Raw genomic sequence first — 22,152 nt, 5'->3', positions numbered from 1 at the left:
CATAGCAAGACTTCCTGCTTCATTCTTTGTTTCGTTTTTTGTTGTTATTGTTGTTATTCCTTTCTTTTTTTCCCCCCAAGACAGAATTTGGCAACAAGATGGTTGTCACAGATATGGGTATTAGCACATTTATTTGAGTTGAAACACAAAGTCATATTTTCTGATTGATTAGTATGACAATGAAGATTATGTTTGTCAATTAAATTATAGTGGAAGTTGTTCATAAACTGAAGGTGCAACTCCATTGTTTCGGGAAAAATATATTTAAGAGGCACATATAATTTTCACCACATCAGATATATATTTTATTACTCTTTGTAGTAATCTGTGCTCATGCTACTAATAAAGACATACCCGAGACTGAGTAATTTATAAAGGAAACAGGTTGAATTGACTCACAGTTCCACATGGCTAGGGAGGCCTCACAATCATGGTAGAAGGTGAACATGGCAGCAGGCAAGAGAGTATGTGCAAGGGAACTCCCCTTTATAAAACCATCAGATCTAGTGAGATTTATTCACTATCATGAGAACATCATGGGAAAGACCTGCCCCCATGATTCAATTACCTCTCACTGGGTCCCTCTCAGGACATGTGGGAATTATGGGAGCCACAATTCAAGATGAGATTTGGGTGGGGACACAGCCAAACCATATCATTTCACCCTGGCCCCTCCCAAATCTCATGTCCTCACATTTCAAAACCAATTGTGCCTTCCTAACAGTCCCCCAAAGTCTTAATTCATTTCACCATTAACTCAGAAGACCACAGTCCAAAGTCTCATCTGAGACAAGGCAAGTCCCTTCTGCCTATGAGCCTATGAGCAAGTTAGTTACTTCCTAGATACAATACGGGTACAGACATTGATTAAATACAGCCATTTCAAATGGAAGAAATTGCCCAAAACAAAAGGACTACAGGCCTAAGGCAAGTCCAAAATCCAATACGGCTGTCATTAAACCTTAAAGTTCCGAAATGATCTCCTTTGACTCCATGTCTCACATCCAGGTCACACTAATGCAAGAGGTTGACTCCCACAGCCTTGGGCAGCTCCAACCCATGACTTTGCAGGAAAGAGCCCCACTCCTGGCTGCTTTCACATCTGGCATTGAGTTTTAGCAGCTTTTCCAGGCACATGGTACAAACTGTCAGTAGATCTACCATTCTGGGGTCTGGAGGATGGTGGCCCTCTTCTCACAACTCCAGTAGGCAGTGCCCCAGTAGGGACTCTGTGTGGGAACTTGCACCCCACATTTCCCTTCCCACTGCCCTAGCAGAGGTTCTTCATGAGGACCCACCCCTACAACAAACTTCTGCCTGGACATCCAGGCGTTTCTATACATCCTCTGAAATCTAGGCAGAAGTTCTGCGCACCCACAGGTTCAATACCACTTGGAAGCTACCAAAGCTTAGGGCTTGCACCCTCTGAAGCCACAGTCCAAGCTGTACCTTGGCACCTTTCAGCCATGGCCGGAGCAGTTAGGATGCAGGCTATCAACTCCCTAGGTTGCACACAGCAAGGGAGCCCTGGTGCCAGCCCAGCATACCATTTTTTCCTCCTAGGCCTCCAGATCTCTGATGGGAGGGGCTGCTACAAAGGTCTCTGACATGCCTGGAGACATTTTACCCATTGTCTTGATGATGAACATTCAGCTCCTGGCTACTTATGCAAATTTCTGCAGCCAGCTAGAATTTCTCCTCAGAAAATGTTTTTTTTCTTCTCTGCTGCATCATTAGGCTGCAAATTTTCCAAACTTTTATGCTCTGCTTTCTCTTGAATGCTTCCCTGCTTAGCAATTTCTAACAGTCTTTCAGATACACTAAATCATCTCTCCTCTGGTTCAAAGTTCTACAGATCTTACGGAAGGGGCAAAATGCCATCAGTCTCTTTGCATAGCAAGAATGACCTTTATTCCAGTTCCCAACAAGTTCCTCATTTCCATCAGAGACCACCTCAGCCTGGATCTTATTGTCCATACTATCAGCATTTGGCTCAAAACCATTCAACAAGGCTCTAGGAAGTTCAAAACTTTCCCACATCTTCCTATCTTCTGAGCCCGTCAAGTCTCTAGGATGTTCCAAACATTCCCACATTTTTCTATCTTCTTCTGAGCCCCCCAATTTGCTCTAACCTCTATCTGTTATCCAGTTTCAAAGTCACTTCCACATTTTCAGGCATCTTTATAGCAGCACCCTATTCTACCAGTACCAACTTACTGTATTAGTTTGTTCTCACACTGCTAATAAAGACATACCCAAGACTAGTAATTTATAAAGGAAAGAGGTTTAATTGACTCACAGTTCCACATGGCTGAGGAGGTCTCAGAATCATGGCAGAAGGCAAATGAGGAACAAAGTCATCTCTTACGTGGTGGCAAGCAACAGAGTGTGCAGAGGAACTCCCGTTTATAAAACCATCAGATCTTGTGATGCTTATTCACTATCATAAGAACAACATGGGAAAGACCCACCCTCATGATTCAATTACCTCCCACCATGTCCCTCCCAGGACACATGGGAATTAGAGGAGCTACAATTCAAGATGAGATTTAAGTGGGGACACAGCCAAACCATATCACTCTTTAATATTACGACAAAATCTACATGTCAACTTAAAAGTGTATGAAGTGGTACATAATTTTCAAAAATATTTTATTAGAGACTCCAGTAAACAAAACATGTAAAGTCCTATGAGTTAGAAGACAGGAAGAGACAGAAAATAATCAGAAAATGTCAGAGGTATATAAAGAGAACCAGAAGAGATGGCAGGAAAGACTCCAGGAAGTAAAGTGTAAAACATTACAGGAGGGTCAAGGAGAACAATAATTAGAGGTTAACTAATCTGTGTGAATGCAGTTTCTGTAGGTGGGACAGAGTGAACAGTCTATTTAGGTCATTCAAAAAGTTGGGAAGTGATGGTGAGGAAAATTGAGTTCCATGTAGAATATTATCCAGCAAGATCATTGGGGTTATAACTGCTTAAAATGGAAAAAGCACTTCAATGTGTTGAAGAGTGAGGACTATTGAAGGAATATGATCTGAGGGGATGGGAAGAAGGAGAAGAATTCACCTTTGGGACAAGGAAGACAGCTGTTCTCTGAAGCTGGCAATGAGAAGAGAACTTTGGACACAGCTGAAGAGGAAGGAAGAAGCCAGAGCCTCCAGCACAAGGCAACCATCTTCTCAGCAAAGCACAAAATGAAGTCATGTGCTAAGAGTAGCTATTTGGGTGGAAAGCAGAGAAGTAGTGAAGGGACTATTTGGAAGAGTTTGCCAAGAAATCCTTAATAGAGGAGTTGGAGAGAGGACTACTTCAGGATCATTACCCATCCTAGCTTTCTGATGAGTTTTTACAGGGAAATTTTATCAATATTTCACCTTTAAAGTTTCTATATTTGTCCAGGTTCCTATAGTGAAAAAGAAAGAAATAATTTTTTTTTTTTTAACAAAGGCTCCTCACACTCACCAAAGAAAAAGATCAAAGAGGTGCAGACAAACAATGTCATGAGCAAGCTCTCTTGCTAATCGGATGTAAAGGAAGAGTTTATTGCATTTATATGGTGTAACTCAATGATTTTTAGTTTGTTTGGTCAGTCTTAAGTACTTACAGAGATGTCCTCTTAATTTATAGACTAGTACTTTCAGGCAGTCTATCCATAGCCAAGCAAGCAAGCGAAAAAGGTCAGCCATTCAATCTTGCTTAAGTTGTATTGGTCCGGAGTATGATAGTTTCTAAAAATCAGTTGCATAGAAGTCATGTTTATAACAAAGACACTAGTAACTGGGCATGCATACAAAAATAGGGAGTGAGAAAGAAAAAAATAAACAAAAGAAACCAAAAACAAAACTATGCACACACATTGCCAAACCAAGATTTTTAAGCAGTAGAGGGCAGCCTTCTCTAAGTTTTGGTTTTAAAATTTTTGCTCCCAAAGCATCCTGGCACTTCTACAGTAACATTTTTTGTTTGTTTGTTTTTCCTGAAGGTAATATAAACAACACTGGGCACTAGTAAAATAAAAAAGAAAGATTTTTAATCAGTAATATAGTATTGCAATGAGGAAAAGAGCCCAGTGTGAACTGTGGTCAAGTTTGATTTGTACAAAGGTGACTCAGCATCTAAAGGGAGAATGAGGGAATAGGGAGGGAATGAGCAGAGGCTCAGTAGAGCCAGGAAAGGGAAAAAATTACAAAAAGCAGGAAGAGGGGAGTTGCTCCATGTGAAACCCATCTGAGTTTGCTACTGACATGATCAAAGTTAAGCTCCTACTCTCCCATAGATAATAGGAGACAAAGGGCTCTATCTTCAGGTGTTGGCTGGAATAAACAGTGGATTCTTTTGGTAGCTTTGAGGTTTTTTCAGGCAACACTTTAAGGGGCAGCTAGGGTCATCCTAGGGATGTGGCCTTGAGCTGTGAGAAACTGTTAGTGTTTGTTCCAAGTCTGTATAGGCCAAGGTTGGTACTTAGTAGAGAAAAGGCTCAGCCTGGGGAGAGTTTCTTCAAGAGGAGAGTTTTTGTCACAGTGGAGAGTGTCAATACTAGTTTTATTGACAAAAGTATAATTCCAGTATTTCCTTCTACCAATAGGATAATATTGGTGCTTCTTTATGATTTATTGATAGTAATCCTGCTTAGGGGCTGCCTTAGGTCCTCAACAGAATTTGGGAGACAACTTGAGAAATAGTTATTATCTCTCTCTTAAGAGAACTCTTTTTTTGCCCTTATCCCTTTATACAATCCTCAAGAATTGAAGTGGTCACTTGTGTTTCTCCTGCCTAGCATCCCTTCACCTTCTTATAGTCAAAACGTCATGGCTAGTCGTTGGCACACCATGCTTTGGAGTAGGGAGGAGTTGATGGCCTCATTCCTTAGCTTCAGGGTGGGTGTGTGAGCCTGGCTAACCCATCAGAGCATCACACATCTCTAGCCACAGGATGTTCCAACAATTGGCTTGGAACCTAACTCAGGCCAGTGGCCAACTCTAGGACTTCTGGAAGTGTAGACAGGAAAAGCATTCTTGCTACTATACTGCCACTGTATGGAGCCTGGAGCTTTAGGGGCTTCCTAGAAGAAAGGGAACCAACCAAAAGGAGGAGAGACCAAGACCTGATGACATTTTTGAAACCCTGGATCCAGTCATTTCACGTTTGTTTTATGTTAGTTCATTATGAAACATTTCAGATATTCAAGAGGATTATTATAATGAATACCCATGTACTCATCAGGCAGTTTGAGAAATAAAAGATTGCCAATGAAACTAAGTAAGCACATAGACTCTTTAGTTAGATAGGTCAGTAAATCCACTTTGTATGAGTCAGTTTGAGTTGTGGCTCTGTCCCTTGAAACAAAAGAACTCAAATGGAATTTATATGTATGCAATAAAGTCAGTCCTAAAGACAATCTAGAGGCAAAGTGTAAAACTAAACAAATATTAAATGAATCAACCAATCAAATGGTATCAGACACAGTTTTTGTTGGAAATAATGCACCCTATTCAAGTTAACTTTGCACTTGTTAGATGAAGTTTTGCTTTTGCTGCCCAAGCTGGAGTGCAATGGCACCATCTCCACTCACTGAAACCTCTGCCTCCCAGGTTCAAGTGATTCTCTTACCTCAGCCTCCCGAGTAGCTGGGATTACAGGTACGTGCCACTACACCTGGCTAATTTTTTGTATTTTTAGTAGAAATGGGATTTCACCATGTTAGCCAGGCTGGTCTTGAACTCCTGACCCCAAGTGACCCACCTGCCACGGCCTCTCAAAGTGCTGGGATTACAGGCATGAGCCACCGCACCCAGCCAACTTTGCACCCTTTTCAAACCTAAGTACAGAATGTCCCAGTGACCCTGGCCCCTATACTTGCCTACAATTGTCTTGTCTTGACATTCTGCTGCCTGAATTAGCCAAAAGTCCTCTTTACTCCAAAAATGTTATTTTTTGACCAACCCGATAGGCCATACTTAGAAGCAGAAAATACAAAGCAACCCTTGGCTCTGACCTTGTCTCCATCAGCCATCTCGTGTCTGGTCCACACTACAGCCCTGCCAGCTTCCTGACAAGCTGTGTATTTCTCATGGCACTTTCCACACCCGTTCCACTGACTTTGGAGCTCCCCAGAAGGGGCTTTGTAAGTTCTCAACAAGCTGGTCTCATGGTTCAGTATGGATTCGCTTCTCCTGAGAGCCTCATCAAAGACTGGGGATCTTGCCATTGCTACACTAGCTGAGCCTGTACTTGCGCTCTAGTTTTCCAAAACAATTTACAGGCACACATTTAGATGACCAAATTCTTTTCTTTTTTTTTTTTTTTTTTTTTTTTTTTTTGAGACGGAGTCTCACACTGTTGCCCAGGCTGGAGTGCAGTGGCGCGATCTCGGCTCACTGCAAGCTCCGCCTCCCGGGTTCCCGCCATTCTCCTGCCTCAGCCTCCTGAGTAGCTGGGACTACAGGCGCCCGCCACCGCGCCCGGCTAATTTTTTTGTATTTTTAGTAGAGACGGGGTTTCACTGTGGTCTCGATCTCCTGACCTTGTGATCCGTCCGCCTCGGCCTCCCAAAGTGCTGGGATTACAGGCTTGAGCCACCGCGCCCGGCCTAGATGACCAAATTCTTAAAAAGAACAAGAATGATTAACAAAAACAAACCAAGATGACGGTTACTCTCTAGATGAAGGATGAGAACATCATGGGGTGGGGCAAATTGGGGTTTCCAAAGTAGTGGTGATTTTCAATTTCTTTACCTGACTGTACTTATTTGCTATCCTCTAAACTATATATGTATATTTGTATGTGTGCAAATATTTGTGTGTGTATATATATGTAAAATATACTTACAAGTGCTGCATATGCTGTGTGATGTGCATTTATGTTTAACACCATAAACTCTATTGTTTTAGCCCGAGATTACTCTCCCAAACCAATCCCTACTTTTTCATTTATTAATAAGCAAGATTTATTGAACCCCTTTTGCATGATAATGACAGACACTGATAAATAAGACAGCAGTGAACAAGAAAGACATAACTCATCTTCTCATGAGCTTAGCACTAAGTTTAGGAGGGATAAGAGTAACACAAAATATCAAAGTATGAGATTGTGCTACAAGCTATTATGAAAATGAAACAAGTTGGTATGAAAGTGAGCATCAGTGTGTGTGGGGTAACAGGGAGTACCAGCATGTACAGGGTGACAGTGAGAGCATGTGCAGAGATGAGAGTGATGACATGTGCAGGGGTGACATGTTTGTGTATAGGGCTAACGATAATAATGGGCATAGGGATGAAGTGAGAGCATATGTAGGGGTAACAGTGAGTGAGTGTGTGTAGAGGTAACAGTGAGTGACAATGTATGTAGTCGTGACAGTGAGAGCATGTGTAACTGTGACAGGGAGTGACAATGTGTGTAAGGTGGTCATGTATGACAATATATATGGGGTGATAGTGAGTGACAATTTGTGTAGGGATGACAGTGACAGCATGTGTGGGTATGACAGTGAATGGCAATATATGTAGGGTGACAGTGAGTAAGAGCATGTGTATGGGTGACAGTCAGTGACAATGTATGTAGGGGTGACAGTGAGAAACAATGTGTGTATGAGTGACATGAGTGTGTGAGAGAATGTGTAGGAGTGACAGCAAGTGATAATGTGTGTAGGAGTGACAGTGAGTGATAGCATGTGTAGGGGTGACAGTGAGGGACAGCATGTGTAGGGGTGATACTGAGTGACAGAATGTGTAGGGGCAACAGTCAGTGAAAATGTGTAGGAGTGACAGTGAATGACAGCATATGTGGGATGACAGTGAGGGACAGCGTGTAAAAGGGTGACAGTGAGGATCAGCATGTGTAAGGGTGATAGCAAGTGACTGCATGTGTAGGGGTGACAGTGAGTGAAAACATGTAGGAGTGACAGTATGTGTAGAGGTGACAGTGAATGACAGCATGTGTAGGGGTCACAGTGAGGAGCAGCATGTATGGGGTGACACAGAGTGACAGCATGTGTAGAAGTGATAGTGAATGACAGCATGTGTAGGGGTGACAGTGAGGGGAAACATGTGTAGGGGTGACAGTGAGGGATAGCATGTGTAGGGGTGACAGTGAGTGAAAACGTGTAGGAGTGACAGTGAGTGATAGCATGTGTAGGGGTGACAGTGAGGGACAGTATGTATGGGGTGACAGTGAGGGGCAGCATGTGTAGGGGTGATAGTGATGGGCAGACTGTATACGGGTGACAGTAAGGGACAGTATTTTAGGGGTGACAGGGAGTAATAGCATGTGTAGAGGTGACAGTGAGGGGCAGCTTATGTAGGAGTGACAGAGAAGGGCAGCATGTATGGGGTGACATTGAGTGAAAACGTGTAGGAGTGACAGTGAATGACAGCATGCGTAGGGGTGACAGTGAGGGACAGTATGTTTAGGGGTGACAGTGAGGGGCCACATGTGTAGGGTTGACAGTAATGGCAGACTGCATAGGGGTGACAGTAAGGGACAGTATGTTTAGGGGTGACAGGGAGTAATAGCATGTGTAGAGGTGACAGTGAGGGGGAGCTTATGTAGGGGTGACAGAGAGGGGCAGCATGTGTAGGGGTGAGAGTGAGTGATAGCCTGTGTAGGAGTGACAGTGAATGGCAGCACGTGTAGGGGTGACAGTGAGGGACAGCATGTGTAGGAATGATAGTGAGTGACACCATGTATAGGAGTGACAGGGAGGGACAGCATGTGTAGGTTTGACAGTGAATGACAGCATGTATAGTGGTGACAGAGAGGGGCAGCCTGTGTATGGGGTATCAGTGAGGGCATGTGTGTGATGGTGAGATGGAGTGACAGCATGTGTAGTGATAACAGTGAAAGCATGGGTAGGAATGATAATGTATGTAGAGTTGACAGTGAGTGACAGTCTTGTGTGGGTGACCGTGACAGTGTATATGGGTTGATAGTGAGTGAGAGCATCTGTTGAGGTGCACTTCAAACTGGGCAGGTCATGGAAATCCTCGCTGGGGGGGGATATGGAAGAGGAAGCCTCAGTGAGAAGGATGCAGGGGTGGGAGGATTTAGGAGAAGAGCAGCTTGGCAATGGGCACAACTAGTGCAGGGTCTAAGGCAGGAAAGAACTGGGCACACAGGAGGTGCAGAGAAGGGTCACTGGAGGCTAGTGATCTGGGGAGGACACAGGAGGAAATAACAGCAAGAGGCAGCTGCCAAAGCATGGAGAGCCTTATAGCCTGTATTAGGGGTTGGGGTTTAATTCTAAGACTGTAGGTAGCCAGTAAAGGGTCTTATGCAGGGGTCTGATGTGATCTGATTTATAATTTGGGAAATACCACTCTGTCAGCCGAAGGATGAGGTATTGTAGTGTCGCCAGTGTAGGAAGAGCAGGAAGAGGTTATTGCAGTTGTGCAGGCGAGAGATGGTGTGATCTGGAGTATGGACATGTCGTTGCATATGCGGAGACATGGGCTGTCTCTATTTGGAGCAGCTTGCTAAATCCAGTCAGAGGTAAACATGAGGTTGTTTCCATGATTCTGCATGATAGTAGCCAGGGTTGCCATACTTAAGCCCTGTTTTGAGCATGTCACTCCCCAGCTGTGAACTGTAGAGAAGAAAAATTCTAATCACAAGCTTCATGATCTTACAGTTCAGACTCTCATTTTTATATCTCCTCAATTACTTATTAAAACCTCTCATACTTTCCTAAAGCCTGGGCAAGAGCTCTGCTCTAGTCCGTCAGTATTCTACTGTCAGGGCACTGTCTTTAGCTCAGATTGGATGGTGTGAAATAAATAGGAATTTGACTTCATCCCCTTTGGAATAAAGCAGATTTTAATCTGAGACTTCATCACAGGAATTTAGATAAACAAAGTAAAAAATAAAAGGGTAGCTCACAGTACTGCAGAGGTACAATGCACAGGCTCTAGACTCAAAAGCACAGGCTCTGGACTCAAATTGTGTGATACAAGTTGGAATTCAAGCTCTGGCATAAGCTGTATGAACTTGGGTTGGTAATTCAACTGATCTGTGTGTCAGTTTCCTCATCTCGAAACTAGTGAATAATATTCATCCACATGCTTGTTGTGGGGATTAAAAAAGGAAACTCATGTAAAGGGACTAGAGAAATGTTTGACTTATGTTCAGTGCCCAATAAATGTGAAGTATTAGTGCCATTTTAGCCAGTATGCAAATTCCTGGGTTCTTTCTTTCTTTTATCGTTTTTTTGACACGAAGTTCCTCTTTGTCGCCCAGGCTCGAGTGCAATGGTGCGATCTCGGCTCACTGCAACCTGCCCCTCCCGGTTCAAGCGATTCTCCTGCCTCAGCCTGCCGAGTAACTGGGATTGCATGCGCCCACCACCACGCCTGGCTAATTTTTTGTATTTTTAGTGGAGACGGAGTTTCACTATGGTGGCCAGGCTGGTCTCAAACTCCTGACCGCAGGCGATCCGCTTGCCTGGGCCTGCCAAAGGGTTGGGATTACAGTCCTGAGCTACTTCGCCCGGCCCTGGGTTCTTTCTTTTTAGTGATATATATTCCTCTGATGAATTTTAAGCACTTTGCAGGCTGTTTTTCTTTCAACGCACTCTCTCAAGTTCCCTTTTCATGTGAAGAAACCCAAAGTAAACAGTTAAGTGGTTTACTGAAGAGGGTACGGCAGAGAGTCACAGAATATTAGTTCAAGAAAGCTCTGAGTGTTCAATACTGGCTAGCAGGGGACATCTGTTTACCCAAGGGACTTTAAAAAAATACTAATGCTTGAGTTACACCCTCAGAGATTTTGCTTTCATTTTTATGGCCTGGAACCTAAGCAGTCATGTTTTTAAAAATTCCTCAGGAGATTCCAGTGAGCAACTGGACCAAAGAATCATTGACTTCTTAAAATCCATTTTACAGATGAGGAAATTGAGACGCTCTGTGATTGAATGACTGGCCCAAATTAATCAATGTCAGGGATAGAAATAGACTTTGAGGACAGCACAGAGATAGACTTAAAATTCTAATAAATTAATAAAAGGAGCATATCATGGTAAGTGATACATCACTTAAGAAAGACCACTGTGACTTTAGCCTAGTCTATAGTTAATATATCCAAGGAGAAGGTGATGTCTATATGGAAGCACAAAGCAGGTTTAGCAGGAGCATCACACTGGCTTACCTGAGACCACATACCATTTATGCCCTACACCAGTGCTCTCAAGTTCTGGGTGAATGTTTACCAGTGTTCATCTAAAGATGAATTGGCTTTCAAAGCATGTTTCCCAAGGGAGAATAAAAGGCGGGAGCCTGATTATCAAGACCCATTTAGACAGGTTCCCTGCCCCACCCACTCTTTTAGTGTTTGTTTTCTTATTTTCTTCACCCTCTGCTTCTCCTTATCGAAATAGAGTTATGCAGGGCACCATCCCATTTTGTAAAAAGAGCAGATCTAAAGCTGTTACTTTTCTCTGCCTCCCTTTCACTGATTGTCGGAATCATTGTACATCTGAGATCACGCAGGGTCTTAAAGCAAAGGCTTAGGGTATTATTTTCCTTTAATGAGCTAGCCCTCAAATGCAGCCAGTTTTGAAATGGTAATAGTGATTGACGCTGTCTGTGGGAGAAAAGTTCCTGTGAATCCAGCAGTTTTCTCATCTAGCCTGACTACATGTGCAATTTCAAATTTAGTTATTTAAAAATTATAATATGTGGCCAGGTGCGGTGGCTCAAGCCTGTGATTTCAGCATTTTGGGAGGCTAAAGTGGGCAGATCACTTGAGTCCAGGAGTTCTAGACCACCCTGGGCAACATGGTGAAACCCCTCTCTACAAAAAATACAAAAATTAGCCAGGCATGATGGCTCATGCCTGTAATCCCAGCTTCTTGGGAAGCTGAAGCAGGAGGATCGTTTGAGTCTGGGATGCAGAGGTTGTAGTGAGCTGAGATCATGCCATTGTACTCTAGTCCGGGTGACAGAGGGAGACCCTGTCTCAAAAAAAAAAAATTATAATGTGTTGTACTATGCCTTTCAACATTTACTGAAGAAGTTGACAGAATCAAACAATGACTTATTTGGTGTCTTATGTACTAGTTCACAGAACTCTTCTAAAACAAACAAAAAAAACTTGTCATTATAATAGTTTATGGGTTATATGACCTGTGGAATTATATACACAGACTGAGATGAATGATGTATCTGCTATAGGAATACTGAATTATGCAGTTTTCAGTTTTATTCATGAAGAAGTAAAATATTTCAAAATTTTTTCATATTAAATGGTTATTTGATTTCTTCAATGTGCATTTAGTTTTATCTGAAGGAATAAAAGGGGAAACAGTGAAGGAAGAAGAGACAATGTTGTTCAACTAAAGTTGAAGTAAGACTCACACCATGTTATCTGATTTGCATAGCAATTAGGAAAGACTTATGACCAAAAGAAAAGGGAGTTGGACTAAAGGGAAGTGTATACTAAACACGAAAACCAGTTTCAAACATTCTGTTCTTACTGTGTTGATGACCAATTTTTGTTATTTTTACTTAGTAGATTTGAAGGAACCTCAGGGACAGCCCCATCCATTGCTAACTCATGGACAAAGAAAGCAAGATTCACAGTTGTGTTACTTAATCAAGATGAAAAAGAAATAGGTATAAATTGATTTATACCTATATGTTTTTGGGTTGTACGTGATCTTGGGGGAACACATCCCTTGAGTAAGTCAAAGTATTTATGATAATATTTTTGATCTCAGAAAATAAGACCCCTTTCTTTGACTGGGTTGAAGCTCAATATTCATTAGTAACTCATTAATAATTCATCTTCATGTCAGCTTCACCAAGTCTGAGGCTCAGGAAGTTTCAAATAAAGTTAGAATTCAAATAGTTAAAAGTCTACCTCAAATTAAGCACAGAATTCCTTTGCTGAAACTGGTAGACCAGCTTGCCAAAGAAGATGGTAATCTGTATGAATAAAAAAATACATCTAATTATCTCTATTTTTATAACATAAAAGAATTCTTTTATTCATTCCCAATTTATTTTTTAATTAAGATACAACTTACATACAGTTCACAAATTTTAAATGTACAGCTTAATGAATGGTTACATAAAATACACCTCATAACCACCACAAAGATTAAGATATAGAACTTTCCAGCATCCAGGAAGGCTCCCTGATGCATCACCAGGTCTATAGTAACTACAGCTCTTCTGACCTCTATCATATATCCATAGATAAGTTTTATGTAATTTTGATATCATATAAATGGAATCATACAGTATATAGTATTGTGTATGTGGCTTCTTTAATTCTGCGTTGTTTGTGAGCTTCATCCTGATGTTGTGTATGTCAGTATTATAGTTTCTTCTTTTTCATTTCTGTGTAGTATTCCATCATATGAATTTACTATGCTTTACTCACTCATTTTACTATTGATGGACCTTTGGGTTATTTCTAGAGCTTTGAGTTATTATGCCTAAAGCTGTTATAAAGAGAAGTGATACTTATTTCTATTGAGTGTGTACACTCAATGAATGGAATTCCTGGGTCCTTTTACTTTTTCTTTTGGCGTTTCCTCTTTTAGTCTCAGACCAGAATTTAACCTTTCTAATTTGTCAAATGAACCATGATAATGCTCATCATTTTAGGCCAGAGAAGCGTTCCAGGTGGCAAATTTCATGTCTTAAAAGGGTCCACCAATAGGGTTATGCTTTTCATAGTTCATTCCTATGGGACCCCCTAATGGATTTTGCTCTCCTTTTTCCTTCTCCCCAACTTCTTGTTATCTGTGTATGTATATCTCCCCAACTCCTCATGATGTAAGAAGAAGAAGAAAAGATAGACTATTGAAGGGGACATCTAAGGACGTTTTTCTCATCTGTTCCTCATTGAGATAGTGTTGTAGTACAACACAGAAGTGCTGGGTCAGAATGGAGGGACTGGATTTTTATATACAGACCAGGCTTCTGCTGTCTAGGCTGGAGGCTATGGATTAACTCACATCACTTATCTGCACTGCAGCCGGGGGTTCGTTTGTATCAGTGGTTCCCAGACATGGTTGCAAATCAGAATCACCTGGGGAGGCTTTAAAGTTTGTTTTGGTACAAAAGTGGCACATGTTAGTGGAAAATGTAAAATAACACAAAAGACTGTAAAATAAAATCTAACCATCTCTCCCCTCACAGTCTGTATAACATCTCATTTTCTACCCATAAATTTCTAGATGTTGTTCTAAGGTTTTAAAATAAAGATCTCTGGGCCCCGCTCCAGAAGTGATGAAGCAGAATCTTCGAGGTCCTAGAAATTTACATATTTGTTTAAAACTTCATAAATGATTTTGATAAACATTCAAGTTTGGGAATGAATCTCTTGACTAATATCTGAGATCCATTTCAGTAAATTCCATCCCTTACACTCTACAAATTATGTGATTTAAGTTTGCCAGCTGCTACCAGGATTGGCCCTAAGCATAACTAAAGCAACAATGGTTTTATTTTTACCTCTTCCTATTCATGCTGTCTCACTTCATCTTTAGCTGCTCAACTTTTTTACTTTAAAAAAAAATAAATTTTTTTGGAAGCAGAGCTTCGCTCTTGTTGCCCAGGATGGAGTGCAATGGCACGATCTCGGCTCACTGCAACCTCCGCCTCCTGGGTTCAAGCGATTCTCCTGCCTCAGCCTCCTGAGTAGCTGAGATTACGGGCGTGTGCCATCATGCTCGGCTAATTTTATATTTTTAGTAGAGACAGGGTTGCTCCATGTTGGTCAGGCTGGACTCAAACTCCTGACCTCAGATGATCTGCCTGCCTCAGCCTCCCAAAGTGCTGGGATTACAGGTATGAGCCACTGCGCCCGGCCACTTTAAAATTTTTATAACTCTGGGCCACAGAGTGAACAACTTTTAGTTGGAAGGCAGTGACACATTTTATTAAAACTCTAGCTACTTTTTGGTTAATCCCATAAACCAATTAGTGTTAATAAATTTGTTAGCTACTAAATGCATTACCTTTCCCAGGTAACATAATGCTTTATGCTAAAATGTAAATTCCCATAATACCCTTAACAAGTCGCATGGGGGTTGCGGGGTCCTTCCAGAATAGCCAGAAAGATGCTTTCAGTCTGGCAAGCTTTCAAATAAAATTCACAACACAAACATTTGTTCATTTTTACCATCACTAATACTACTCAGTTCAAGTATCTGAAAAAGGGCATGGGTTAAAATAAATAGATACTAACTGACACACAAGAAATTGCTAGAAACTTAAATCACAATTAAGTAAAGTAGTTGCTATCATCAATTAACAGAAGAGGAAGATTTACTTAGATGAAAGATCCAGTCCAAATTACACTATAGAACAATGAACTACCTCCTAAGCCCTTAACTACCCAAACCATATAACTGTGGAAGAAAAAGCAGGAAAAGGAAACCTAGACATAATTGCTGTGATTAAAAAGGAACTGAAAGAAGACAATAAATATGTACTTTGTGAGGCCGAAGATTGGGAAGTAGGAAAATATAGAATTCAAGACATAAAACCTAATCCCTACAAATGATAATGATCCAATAATTATATTTTGAATATATACAACATTTATTTTATAAATTTGAAGAATAATTATATCTATGACATCAAAAAAATTCTATTTGAGGAAAGTGTCAGTCATTTTCCCTCCATTTTATTTATCCTTAGAAAAACTAAAATAATAAGGGGTTAAACAACTTTTTTAAGTTCAAAGGGAAAACCTAAATGAGCACCAGTTGTCCTGCTTTCTAGAGAAAATCATAATTTTACACAAACATTGCATAAACTGCCTTTCTTACAGACGTGTGCCTAGGCAGGCGAGTGTGTATATTATTTGGTGGGGTGGCTAATACTGCAGTTAAACATACTGGTGAGAATGTGGAGCACATCAGGTTCATAGCTTCACAACTTCGTAACCTCCTTCACTGTAAGATTTTTGTCCAGGACACCCCTATTCTGCCTTAACATCTTATTTATGAGGCTTAGCTCAGGTCTTGCCTTCCCTGACCACCCTCTGAGCTGGATGCCTCTTTCCTTTACCTCCACTGTCCCTGTCCATAATCATGTCTTTCTTAGGCCTTATCACTTTGATCTGAAATGTTCTAAGAGAGGACTGGTCTAGCAACACAAGTAAATAATAATAATAAAAGCCCAAGACCTATGTGTTACTACATTTAAAATATTTCTTTTTTGAGAAAATTAAAGTACAAGTGAAGTGACTTTTATTGATATTAAAATGGGAACTGCAAATATGGCCCGAATAAAAAACCATGTAGGCTTTACGTATTATTTTCTGACACAGTTAAAAAATTATTACTTGACAAAGATGAAGGGCCAGACTTCCTTATTCAAAAACTCACGCCATTTATCTTAATTCTGCTGCATCTGATACTAACTTCCTCTAGAGCCAGGAAACTTTGCAAGTGTTAAATAACCTGAAAGGAGGGAAAGAAGGAAGTAACCTACCAAAGTGGAAAAGAGGAACAAGTTCTAACCCCATGCAGATTTAAAACATAACCAAAAGAACAAAAGAGAGAGTTTGACACACCAATGTTGAGGTAAGTAAGAACTTGATTTAAGGTATTTGGGTGATTAAAAACTATAAGAAACAAGTTTGTCTTTAATTAATCAATGATTGTTATCTTATTACAGTTTTTAGAAAAAAATGCCTTATGTAGCTATAAGGGGGAAACCCAATTTACAAACTGAGAGTGATGTTGATGTTCCTTTACAATATGATTGTGCTTTGCTGTTACTTTGTTTCCAAACAGAAGGGCATCATCTTACTTGAAAATTCCTGAAGTTTCTCAGCAATTTGCGATTTTAAGAACAATGTCAAATTATTAGGTAACCTGTTGGAACTGAAAACAGAGTCTTCTTTCAAACTGGGCAAAGTGAACATTATTAAAGTGTTAAACTATATTTGAAGGATTATTGCTTAAAATATGTTTTTCATTATAGTAGGTCTTTGTTCATGTCTCACAGGGTTTTTTCCTGTAACGTTATTTCAAAGAAAATGATGCATTTTTTTTTCTGTAAAATGTCTTCTTGTCTTTATCTTGGTAAATATCTCTTAGACAAACAATTTTAATATTTTGGATGTACCAGAATATCCACTCTACATAGAATAACATAGATGGTAAAAATACCTTTCCTTCTTAAAAATTAAGAGGGCAATTTATTGCCTTATCCTCAGCTGCAGAAGTGACAACAGTTAGCCTTCCTCAACCCTCACCGTGACTTCTGTTGCAGAACTAGTATCTTTCAAAAGTTGATTAATTTCAATCAATATTTAAAGTTTATTTTGTAAATTTACTTCAAATACTCTGGCAACTAATTTCTTTTTTTTTTCTTTCTTTCTTTTTTTTTTTTTTTTTTTTGAGACGGAGTCTCGCTCTGTCGCCCAGGCTGGAGTGCAGTGGCACAATCTCGGCTCACTGCAAGCTCTGCCTCCCGGGTTCACGCCATTCTCCTGCCTCAGCCTCCGGAGTAGCTGGGACTACAGGTGCCCGCCACCATGCCCAGCTAAATTTTTGTATTTTTTTTTTAGTAGAGATGGTTTCACCGTGTTAGCCAGGATGGTCTCAATCTCCTGACCTCGTGATCCACCTGCCTTGGCCTCCCAAAGTGCTGGGATTACAGGCGTGAGCCACAGCGCCCAGCTACTAATTTCTTAAATCGGTAACCATGTGTATCATAAAATATCTTGCAGATAATTGGCGCTCATCTGTTTCAAACAGAAAATGAGGTCCTAATGATTAAAGTCATTTGGCTAAACTTTTGTCCTTGAACACAAGCGCGGCTGGCCTTATAAAGGAGAGATCCTACAGATTGTAAATCTTGTGTGGCGGACCATACAGTTCTCTTTTTTTTTTTTTTTTTTTTTTTTTTTTGAGACGGAGTCTTGCTCTGTCCCCCAGGCTGGAGCGCAGTGGCCGGATCTCAGCTCACTGCAAGCTCCGCCTCCCGGGTTCAGGCCATTCTCCTGCCTCAGCCTCCCGAGTAGCTGGGACTACAGGCGCCCGCCGCCTCACCCGGCTAGTTTTTTGTATTTTTTAGTAGAGACGGGGTTTCACCGTGTTAGCCAGGATGGTCTCGATCTCCTGACCTCGTGATCCACCCGTCTCGGCCTCCCAAAGTGCTAGGATTACAGGCTTGAGCCACCACGCCCGGCAACGGACCATACAGTTCTCAACCTCAATATTACTCCCCAAAATTCCAAGGAGATTAAAACGTTTCTGCATCTGGGGTGCTTGTCCCTGTATTTTTATCAAAAAAATTTTATAAATTAGCTGCACATCTTATTTAATTTTATTATATGAAATGTCAAGTTAAATATGTGCATATTAATATATTCTAACCTTAGACAGATTTATGAACATTCATTACCATTAAACTTTTCATGAATATTCACTAAAAGAAGAGCACCATTTTGTGAATTTCTACTTTTCTTCTTCATTGTTACTGTTATTATCATCCCATAAGGAGATTACTTCCTTCATTAACCAACGTTTAATAGATTAGTCATTCTATGTCTAATGCTGGTGTTGGTAATACAAAGGTAAATAATATATAATTTCCCACCTTCGAAAACCTCAGAGCTAATCAAGCTATACAAATTTAGTGACTGATGCACTTAGCATGTTACGGATATTTGGATAAATAATATTTTGGGGAAATTTTTACCTGAATTCTCAGTCAGTCACATTTTGGTTGGAAGGAAGTTACTTAACTTCTTTAAGCCTCTCTTCTTATCTATAAAATGATGGTACAAATAGTACATACTGCATACAGCAGCTGCAGGATTTAATGAGATAATCCCTGTAACAGTGTTTAAAAGCTGAAGCTCTTAACTAAACATTATTGATGATAACACTCCATAAATGATAATAATCATTTCACAGGTACTGTTGGATCTATGTCTACATGCAGACTGAAAATATACAGTAATAATGTTTTGTTCATAAAATCACAATGGAACATGCAGCCCAGTTGAACACTTCCCCTTCTTATCTCCTTGCCATTTTAAAGCATCAACAGAAAACAATGTAAAATCATCTTAGATGAAAGTTATTTTCTGAAAGCTATGAGAAAACCTGTGATACAAAGGCTTTTGAAAATACACTGGTTTACTTTAAAGGTCTCATATCATGTTTTAAGCATAAACTGCACCCTTGAGTTTTAAACTATCATCTTAAGCAATTAGATGCTGAAATTTGCAGTCATTTTTAAATGCATTCTTTCTTTCAATAAATATTGATTGGATGCATTTTCTGTGCTAGGTGTTGTGCTGTTCTCTAGGAACATACAGATGAAATGACCTGAACCCTGCCCACCATTTAACCGAGTAAGAATACAATTCTCTCATTAAGGTTATGGCACTATAGTAGAGAATGGACTCATTAATGAGGGATTGCAGAAGAAGGAATGGTTAAGAAAAACACAAGGCCTCTGCCTGCTCCAAAGAAGGATAGGCAGGGCTTCACAGAAGAGGTGACAGGTAATGAAGATGATTGCACTTGTCTGCACATGTCCCATTTCTTCTATTGTGCTCAGAACATTATCTTTCACTTGAAAATTGTTAACCTAATTGTCAAAAACTATGTGGAGATCTAAGTGATAAAACCACTCAGGCTTGAGCAGGGACAGGATTTTTCTAACTCTTTTTTCTTTCATCACAACAGGTAGTGTATTTTATATTAAAAGCAGAAGCTCACTATATGCTGGTGTTTAATGCATTGGTGAAAATCAGTAATTTTTCTATGTTAGATAATAAGTATGCAATTAACGTATTTTTAATTTATAGCAGGTTTCTGGATGGCAGATCATTCAACCTTCTTTTTTTTTTTTTTTTTGAGAGGGAGTCTCGCTCTGTTGCCCAGGCTGGAGTGCAGTGGCACGATCTTGGCTCACTGCAAACTCTGCCTCCCGGGTTCATGCCATTCTCCTGCTTCAGCCTCCTGAGTAGTTGGGATTACAGGTGCCCACCACCACGCCCGGCTAATTTTTTGTATTTTTAGTAGAGACGGGGTTTCACCTTGTTAGCCAGGATGGTCTTGATCTCCTGACCTCGTGATCCACCCACCTCGGCCTCCCAAAGTGCTGGGATTACAGGTGTGAGCCACCGCACCTGACATTCAACCTTCTTTTTCTTGAGTTTTCTACTCTGCTGTCATCTTCCACTCATTTCTGCTTCATTTTGTGATTCATTAACAGAAAAGGAAGCGGAATGGAATAAAATCCCCTTGATACAGTACAATTATACATGAATGGCTGTAATGTGAAGAGCATCACACACGAAGAGAGCCATCTTCCAAAAATAAGTTTATACACTCTCTCCTCTAATTGCATCAGGACTTTACCAGATAGCATTCTTTCAGCTCTGAAAAGGAAATGCCTAAAAGAGCTTCCAAACTCATTTTTGAATAATACTAGGCTACAAGGAATTACATTGTGAATTCATTAAGGGTAACACCAAACCACTAAACAGCACTGTTCGTACAGAAATGTTGAAAAGCTGTGGAAATAATTTAGTGGCCATTTCTGTAGGAATTTCACTTCTTTTACTCTTAGTGGTTTGTGGAATTGGGTGTGTTTGGCACTGTAAACACCATGTTGCCACACGATTTACCTTACCGAGGTTTTTGCAAAGGCGAAGCAGCAGGAGAAAAGTCTGTACTAAAACATTCTTGGGCCCCCGCATCATTGGCTTAAGGCATAAAATCTCAGTTGAAACCCAAGACCACAAATCTGCTGTCAAGGGAAATAACATACACAAAAACTATGAAAATGTGGAAGCAGGTCCTCCCAAAGTTAAAGGAAAAACCGATAAGGAACTATATGAAAACACACAGCAGTCCAATTTCGAGGAGCATATCTATGGAAATGAGACATCTTCTGACTATTACAACTTCCAGAAGCCTCGTCCTTCTGAAGTTCCTCAAGATGAAGATATATACATTCTTCCAGATTCATATTAGCTTTTCAAAATACTGACTTTTGTTATTGGATGACAAATACTCACTGTAATTTTTCAACAGCAAAGACCTGGAATCAAACTAAATGTTTATCAACAGTAGACTGGATAAAGAAAATGTGGTGACACCATAGAATACTATGCGGCCGTAAAAAAGAACAAAACTAACATGGGAACAGAAAATCAAATACCACATGTTCTCACTTAGAAGTGGGAGCTAAATGATAAGAACACATGGACAGAAAGAGAGGAACAACAGACACTAGAGCCTACTTGAGGGAGGACGGTGGAAAGAGGGGGAGGTTCAGGGGAAAAAAACTATCAGGTACTATGCTTAGTATGCAGGTGATGAAATAATCTGTACACCAAACCCCCAAGTCACAAATGTTCCTACATAACAAACCTGCACATGTACCCCTGAACATAAAATTAAAATTAAAATACTGAAAATAATTCACTGTGATTTTTATTGTACTGATGCCATTATTAATCAAGTTCTGATAAGTAGGTAGTCTCTGCTCTATCTCCACCTTTCTGAACCCTATGTGTATCACTTTGGATTAATTCTAGATATCTTCTCCACCCTCCTTGCCCCAGACTGAATCTGTATTATGTGATACTGAGTCTTCTTTCTAAATGTTACCTGTTATCTCTTTCCTTTATTTCTACTATTATCTTTATCTGGATCAGAATTATTGTCATAGGCTCCTAACTGGTCCTCCTGCTTCTAGTTTCTACCCACTCAATCAATTACCCATGGTGCTGCCAGATTTATCTTCAGAAAATATTCTCAACAGCAGCATCATTTATTTTGCTTAAAGTGTTTTAATGCCCCCTCTTTGCAAAAGACATAATACCCATAATTTGAACTCCAAAACTGATGATTTTCCACAGTTGGTTCCAATTCTGTTTTCCAATGACTTCTCCTACTATCTCTCATTTCTTTGCTTTCAGCAGAATCATCTCGAAACCTGCCAAACTTATCCTTCCTTCACAGCTTTGCTTTTCTCCCTCCTCTCTCAAGCCTGCTTCAGATTATAAGTTCTTCTGCACATCTCCTGAATCACTCCAAACCTGCATTTACCTTTTTATTTTCTGATATAAGTTTTGATGCCTCTTCAATTCTTAGGACATTTAAACATATGAATGTTGCCACAGCATTTTATTACCTAGCTTCATATGAAAATGTCTTAAAT

At 40.3% G+C, this 22,152-nt stretch overlaps 1 protein-coding gene across 2 annotated transcripts in view; it reads left to right on the top strand.

Annotated features, from left to right (window-relative positions):
- LOC105499420 (GRB2 binding adaptor protein, transmembrane) overlaps positions 1 to 21,120 on the top strand; it is a 38,899-nt gene extending 17,779 nt beyond the window's left edge. Inside the window, exons 3-5 of one of the 2 annotated variants that reach the window (XM_011771977.3) lie at positions 16,386 to 16,538; positions 19,263 to 19,327; positions 20,197 to 21,120. In XM_011771977.3, coding sequence (XP_011770279.1) covers positions 20,487 to 20,960 — 474 coding nt within the window. In that variant the 5' untranslated portion in view covers positions 16,386 to 16,538; positions 19,263 to 19,327; positions 20,197 to 20,486 and the 3' untranslated portion in view covers positions 20,961 to 21,120. The remainder of the gene's footprint in view (positions 1 to 16,385; positions 16,539 to 19,262; positions 19,328 to 20,196) is intronic. The other variant, XM_011771976.3, reaches the window with a different exon arrangement.
- Positions 21,121 to 22,152: the final 1,032 nt, after the last annotated feature.

This window comes from Macaca nemestrina, chromosome 6, assembly GCF_043159975.1.
Source record: "Macaca nemestrina isolate mMacNem1 chromosome 6, mMacNem.hap1, whole genome shotgun sequence".
Taxonomy (NCBI): Eukaryota; Metazoa; Chordata; class Mammalia; order Primates; family Cercopithecidae; genus Macaca; species Macaca nemestrina.
The sequence above is the reverse complement of the archived record's forward strand: the minus strand, read 5'-3'. Positions and strand labels throughout refer to the sequence as shown.